This window comes from Erythrolamprus reginae, chromosome 6, assembly GCF_031021105.1.
Source record: "Erythrolamprus reginae isolate rEryReg1 chromosome 6, rEryReg1.hap1, whole genome shotgun sequence".
Taxonomy (NCBI): domain Eukaryota; kingdom Metazoa; phylum Chordata; class Lepidosauria; order Squamata; family Dipsadidae; genus Erythrolamprus; species Erythrolamprus reginae.
Genome location: NC_091955.1, coordinates 5,638,285 through 5,645,849, shown reverse-complemented (window position 1 = coordinate 5,645,849; position 7,565 = coordinate 5,638,285). Strand labels below are relative to the sequence as shown.

The window sequence follows — 7,565 nt, the reverse complement described above, 5'->3', positions numbered from 1 at the left end:
AAATTTAGATCCTCATCTCTTGCATTTGTGTAAGAGTGTTGCTGCCAATGTGATCCTATGTGTCATGTATTGTTTTTACTATGGGACACTTTAGCATTTTTAAAATCTATTTTAACTTTTGCATTTATAAAATCCTGCTATAAATCCTCTATTAAACAATGATAAATGTTTTGTCTTTACCGGATAAAAATCTTGGCTGCCTGGCTATTTAGAAATACACTTTTGGACAACTTTTCCAGTGTTACAACTTGTAGAAGGAAGGAAACCATTACCACAGTCCCCGTCCCCCCCCCCCCCGCATTTCTGGTGATAATCTAAGAATAAAATCTGTTCACAAGAATTACTGCCAATGGGAAAGTTATTACTAACAATGTGTGAAACAACCCTAGTGGTGAGTTCCTCCTGGTTCGGACCAATCATAGACATATAACTGGTCCGAAGATTGATGGCAGAAAAAGACCTCCTGGTCCATCTAGACCTCCTGGTCCATCCAGGCATGTTTAAATACAGTTACTGTGGATTTACCAACCACATCTGCTGGAAGTTTGTTCCAAGCATCTACAGTCAAATAATACTTTCTCACATTGCTTCTGATCTTTCCCCCAACTAACCTCAGATTTTTAATAGGAAAGTGAATTGTTCTCGTGTTCACTTTCCTATTAAAAACACATCCTCCTGAACCTTATTGGGGTACAGATTGGGGCGGCCTACCAATCTAATAAATAATAATAATAATAATAATAATAATAATAATAATAATAATAATAATAATAATAATAATAATAATAATAATGTTTTTTTAATTTTTTTTTGAATTTTTGGAATTTTTTAAAATTTGATTTTTAATGTTTTTAAAAAGGATTCCTTCTGAGAATGTACAGAAGCCAAGTTTCCAACACTGTCCATGCAGTCACCATCTTATTTTCGGCTTTTTACATTTTGGGGTGGATTTTTTTGTTACTGTGCCTGCGCGCATGCGCAAGACGCCCATGCGCCCATGAGGCACAGCTATGCATTAAAAAAAAAGCAAACCAGCAAATTACAACTCACCCCTAGACAACCCTCATGCTGTGTTATCAGCCAACTCAGAACAAGAGTCGGGGCAGAAGCGCTATTTCCCATCGAAAGGAAATTCCAGCTTCTTAGTGTCGTAAATTATTGTGAGTTGAGGTATAAACAAACAGGATGTGTGTAATTTTATTAACATTTTGGAATGGGAGATTCAGATTCCTGTCAGGGCTAACTGCTTCATTTTGGTCTGTCCAAGTTTTAAAGGATGCCTATTTCAGTTTAGTTTTTATTTCATTTAGATCATTTTTTTACTTTGTCCTTATTATTTTGATAAATAAGCTACTCTTTGTTGTGGTTGGCTCTGGCCCAGCTCCTGCCCCAGGGAATGGAGAGGTGGATGCAGGGGAAATTCAACATGTCACAGGCCTGTGTTATTGTCGACAGAATCAGTTCAGAGTTTAGTTTCCTCGGAGGAAGAAGAAGGTGGGAGTGACTCGGCAGAGGAGGGCTTGGCACACAGCCCAGGCAGTCAATCTTCCTTATCTTCCGTTGATTCAGATGATGACGTTTTGGACCCACGCAAGCGCAGAATTATGCGTAGAAGAGACCAAGTAATAACATATTAAAGGAAATAAGGGAGGCCACCTGTGTTTCGGTGGGGCTCCAGTAATTAGGGCTGCTGCTATAAATAGCAGCATGTGGGTTTTGGCCATTGTGGAAGAATAGCTGATCGGAGTTCGTCAGGAATCCTGTGTCTTCTGGACTTTGTTGCTTTTTCACGCCTTGGAAAACAAAGCAGAGCAATGTGTGTGTGTGTGTGTGTCTCACTTCGTTGGAAGAAGAAGGGAGTGTGAAGTTTCTTCACAGCTGCTAGATAAGTACTTAAGGGTAATTGTACAGACTACCTGGTTGTTTGGGGACGAGTGCTCTTTCTCATACAAAAAGAGTGTTTTGTTTATTTTGCATTTTGTGATAAAGAACATTGTTTTGAATTTTCAAACGTGTGTGTGTCTGAAATTTGTATTGTTGAATTTTCGGGAGGCTCCTATCAGAGAGCCCGGCAGAACACCCTTATACTTCGATTGATGGAGGGCTCTCAACAAGAATTTATCACAGTTAAGAGAGTATTTTCCGTCAGCACTGGATTTTATTTTATTTTATTATTTTATAAATTTTATTATTCTTATGTTTCTCGTAGTTTTATTTAATAGTCAGGTAGTGTTTTGTTTTCACAGGAAGACGACTCTTGATCAGAATGGGCTATGATCGGTGATGGGCTGCTAAAAGTTTTACTGCCACACTGTGGGCGTGGCTTATTTTGTGGGTGTGGCTTGATGGTCAAGTGACTGGGTGGGAGTGGCTTGCCAACGAAGATGATGTTAATAATAATAATAATAATAATAATAATAATAATAATAATAATAATAATAATAGAAACATAGAAGACTGACGGCAGAAAAAGACCTCATGATCCATCTAGTCTGCCCTTATACTATTTTTTGTATTTTATCTTAGGATGGATCTATGTTTATTATTATTTTTATTATTTTTATTATTTATTAATAATAATAATATAAATATTAATAATAATAATAATAATTATTATTATTATTATTATTTATTCGATTTGTATACCGCCCCTCTCCGAAGACTCGGGGCGGCATACAAATCTAATAAATAATAGGGGCTTGGACTCTTTTTCAATTGATTAAATCACAATATTTGAATAGCCACAAAAAGGACAAATGATAGACAGGGTTATTTGTCGAGGAGCACAGTAACATGTTAAGGTTTTGTACTGAACCCACAAGGTTCGGTATGGTAACAGATTAGGCAAGTAGTTCAATTTTCTTTCACTGCTATAAAAGTTCAGTTCTAGATAATGATGAAAATGATTCAAGCGTTTATGGGTAAAAACATACAATTTAACTATTTCCTGTTTTAAAAGTAATTAAGGATCATACTAAGGTAGTAGAGAAGGAAGGACAATTAAAAAAACCTATTAAGTAGTCAATAAATAGTGCATGAACTTACAACCCCCTTTGACAAACAGATCAACACTCCTACCTTACAGTAATTGACCGAGAAGTGTGTAAATAAATTATTTATTTATTAAATTTGTATGCCACCCCGAGACTACGGAGAAGGGCAGCATACAAATTTAATACATAAATAATTTAATAAATAAATATGTGTCTCTATGTGTGTGTTTGCGTGTTTGTTTGTTTGTTTGTTTTGCTTGAACTGGTCTTTGAAGTGTTGCAAATTTTTAAAAAACCCTAAATTACACGATGTTTGAGCTGCTATGAATCAGTGCAAAAAAGTTTCCTCCCATAATTGATTTAAGCCCGCAATGATTTCCTAGCAAATAGAAATCTACTTTCTGTAATTATTTACACATTTGGTTCAGCCTTCTGTAACACGATTGAATAATTGTGCATATAATTTGAATAGCTGCTCAGTCGCCGTCTCCTTGGTTTCAGCCCACTGGTTTCCCTCAATTCATAGCAAGGGTCCCACGCTGCGAAGTATTTTATGTAATTCATTTTTTGAAAACAAAATTTGGAAGACGGAAAATACGAAGGAAGAAATAAATACGAAGGAAGCATTTACAAAGTTACTGCTGCCACCTAGTGATTGAAATACCGCTATAGCCACCATGTTCCTTCTTACCTGCAAATTATTATTATTATTATTATTATTATTATTATTATTATTATTATTATTAGTAGTAGTAGTAGTAGTAGTAGTAGTAGTAGTAGTAGTAGTCGTCGTCGTCTTTGGAGAGGGGTGGCATACAAATCTAATAAATTATTATTATTATTATTATTATTATTATTATTATTATTATTATTATTATTATTATTATGTCAATACAACACAGCAAACGAGATCACTATGCTGGATTTCGTATTTCATCACCAGTCGGGCGCTTCCCAAGCACCTAGGACTGCGTGATATAGCAGCGAATTATGTTTGCCAATCCCAGTCAAGCGGCCTTTTGCAATTGACAGATGGAGATTTTGTCAATTCCGATGGTTTTCAAATGTCCGCTGAGATCCTTTGGCACTGCGCCCAGCGTGCCAAGTACCACTGGGACCACTTTCACGGGCTTATGCCAGAGTCGTTGCAGCTCGATTTTTAGATCTTCGTATTTCACTAATTTCTCTAGCTGCTTCTCCTCAATTCTGCTGTCTCCTGGGATTGCGATGTATTATTATTATTATTATTATTATTATTATTATTATTATTATTATTAATTAGATTTGTATGCCACCCTTCTCTGAAAACTCGGGGCGGCTCACAGAATAAATATAGAAACAAAGCGTAGAAAACAAATCTAATACATAAAAAAAACTACAGCTAAAAACCCTATATATTATATTACTATATATTAAAAACCATATATATTAAATTGAACATATTGTAGAAGATAGAACAGTGATCGTGAACCTATGGCATGCATCAGGGGTGGATTCTAACCAGTGAAGGGCTGCAAAAATGTTTATTACCACACTGTGGGCGTGGCTTATTTTGTGGGTGTGGCTTGCCTGCCATGTGACCAGGTGGTAATTTTGGTCAGGTACATACATAGAATTAGATAGTATATTTTGGATGTTTACTAATAGTAAATAGAAATTGCATCACTTTGAGGCGAGGAGAGGCCTGGCACCCTAACTCAAACCCTTGACGTGAGTGATGTCAAGTTGGCCACCTTTAAGCCCGTCACATGACCTTTAAGCCACCCCCAGTCACATGATTGTCAAGCCACTCCCACCTGGTCACAGGGCCAGCAAGCCACACCCACAAAATAAGCCACGCCTACAATATGGTAGTAAAAAGTTTTGCAGCCTTTCACTGGTGCATACGCTCCCATTTAAGCACTCGATGCCAAAAAGGTTTGCCAACACTGATCTATTATCTACTATTTCTATCATCTATTTGACGTCTTGCTTAGAAACGACTCCCTTTGGCTTACATTTAAAGCCAGTAAAAGTTGAAAATAATAAAAGCTAGGAAAACATTAAAACAGTGAATAATTATAATGTTAACAAGCATAAGCTTATAAAACATTTTTTTTATTTTAAACATGTATTAGCTAATGAACTCCAGTAGACATTGTGTATAAACTGGGGGGGGGAACGTTTTAAAAAGCTAAAAACATTAAATCAACCCAAACTAATATGATCCAATGAATAACGGAATCAACACAACCACAACAATTGAATTTATATTAGTGCATGCAATTGTGTGTGCACCCTAGGAATTTGTATCATTGTAGTGTTGTTATAACTTCCATGCCAATCAAAAATTTAATTATGGTTTATGACCAAAACAAATCCTGTCTAACTGCTTAAGATGTTTGACTATATTATAAAGCAACAACCACACCATTTTAATCTTATCTAACATTAAATTAATATGTGAAAAAAAGGATTAGCCTAGATTTAGCAAGTTTGGGGGAAAAGTTAAACAATGGTTTATGTATATACAGCTGGAATATGATAGAGAAGAAAACGTTTACGTCTCTTGGAATAAGGCCCTGAATTTAAAGACATGTGGTGTGGAATAAATGGGAGTAAGATTTACCTCAGAACACCGGTGTTCTGAGGTAAATCTTACTCCCAGCCATTAATGGGTTGGCTGGGATCGGGGCTCCAGTAGCGGAAATGGACATGCAGAGATTTGGCTTTTACGCATGTACAGTAAACAAAATTTCACATGAGGACACTCTCGCGTGCGATATTTCACTGATTTCCACCTTTTTTTTTGCTTCTGTGCATGCACACTGTTGTGGTTAGCTCTGGCCCAGCTCCTGCCCCAAGGACTGTGGATGTGGGGGAGACATCCACATGCTGCAGGCCTGTTTTGCCCCTGGTGGAATCTGCTGATGAAGGCTCCTCTGACCAAGAAGACATGAGTGACAGGGAGGAGGAGAATGGGGCAGACAGCTCAGAAGGAGATCAATTATCTCACTCCTCCTTGGATTCGGAACAAGAGTTAATGATACAGCCACGCATGCGGAGAGCGATGCATAGGCAACAACAACTGAGAGATTATTATCAACAAAAGTGAGGCCACCTGTGGTTGGGTGGGGCTGTGGTCATTAGTGAGGCTGCTATAAATAGCGGCCTGTGGGTTTGGCCATTGTGGAGGATTATCTGATCGTTGTGTTTCATGACTGCTTTACTGACTTTGACCTTTTGTGTGCTGATTTTTCCCCGCTTTGAAACTAAACCAGAGCAAAGTGTGTTTCACTTTGTGAAAGAAGAAGGACTGTGAATTGCCTCACAGCTGCAAGTTAAGTATCTCAGGACTGATCAGGGACTTGTAAAAAATTACCAGTTTGTTTGGAGACGAGTGCTCTTTGCTATACCAAAAGAGGGCTTGGTTTAAGTGACTTTTCATTATAAAGAGCATTGTTTTGAATTTTCAAACGTGTGTGTGTCTGAAATTTGTACCTGTGCATTTTTGGGAGGATTCTACCAGAGAGCCTGACATAACACAATATAGACTGTTCCACCTTTGCATTATAACACCCGCATAGCTTATCTAATGCTCATCATTATAACAAACCATTTATTTACAGACAGTGATTTTCCCCAATGGATGCCGCGTCCTTCGAGTCTAACTTTTACAAATAGCGTATCGGTTGGATTCCTCAGTGATCTCGTTTTTAATAGCTAGAACGTGATCCTCCAGTTGCTTCAACTGATCCGCTTTTTGCCGTTTCGTCTGGTTCAAATCTTGTACCTTCTTTTCCAGATCTAAAAATAATAAAAGCAAGGCATGTAAAGAGAGGTAAATAGATTGCCGGAGTTGGAAGGGACCTTGTAGGCAGGAGACTCTACACCCATGACGGCGAACCTATGGCATATGTGCCATAGGTGGCACGCGGAGCCATATTGGACAGCATGCAAGGCATTGCTTTATGTCAGCTCCACTGCATATGCGGGCACTAGCTAGTTGGTTTTCGGCCTCGAGGAAGGCCGTTTTGCCCTCCTGAGGCTTCAGGGAAGCTTTCCTGAAGCCCTGGAGTGCAATAAAGTTCGGAAAATGGACTTCCGGTGAGCCCATTGTACTGTTTTTGCATTTCAGGGCTTCAAGAAGCTTCCCTGAACCCCGGAGTGCAAAAAACACCCAACAGGCAAACCGGACATTCGGAAAATGGACTTTCAGTTTTCCCGTTGTGCTGTTTTTCACACTCTGGGGTTTCAGGAAGCTTCCCTGAAGGCTCCGGAGTGCAAAAAACAGCACAACGGGCAAATTGAAAGTCCATTTTTTCCGTACTTCTGGTTTGCCCGTTTGGTTGTGTTTTCACCATCCCAGGCTTCAATGAGACCTGTTTGCATGCGTGGGGATGGAGGGACGGGGGATTGTGTGCATGTGCCGGGGCACCACGGGGGTTGCACATGCATGTGGGGGAGGAAATGGGTGTGGGTAGTGCGTGCCTGCTAGCACACGCACAAAACCTCTTTTGGCATGCGAACCAAAAAAGGTTCGCCATCACTGCCCTACGCCTACAGCATTTCCAACAGGTGCCAGCCGAGTCT

The 7,565-nt window shown here is 38.9% G+C and overlaps 1 protein-coding gene across 1 annotated transcript in view; it reads right to left on the bottom strand.

Moving 5' to 3' along the window:
* Positions 1-6,579: 6,579 nt before the first annotated feature.
* The window catches only part of LAMB4 (laminin subunit beta 4), a gene marked incomplete at its 5' end in the record, with an annotated part of 66,029 nt that continues 65,043 nt past the window's right edge, over positions 6,580-7,565 (bottom strand). The window contains one exon of the mRNA XM_070755152.1: positions 6,580-6,779. Coding sequence (XP_070611253.1) covers positions 6,640-6,779 — 140 coding nt within the window. The remainder of the gene's footprint in view (positions 6,780-7,565) is intronic.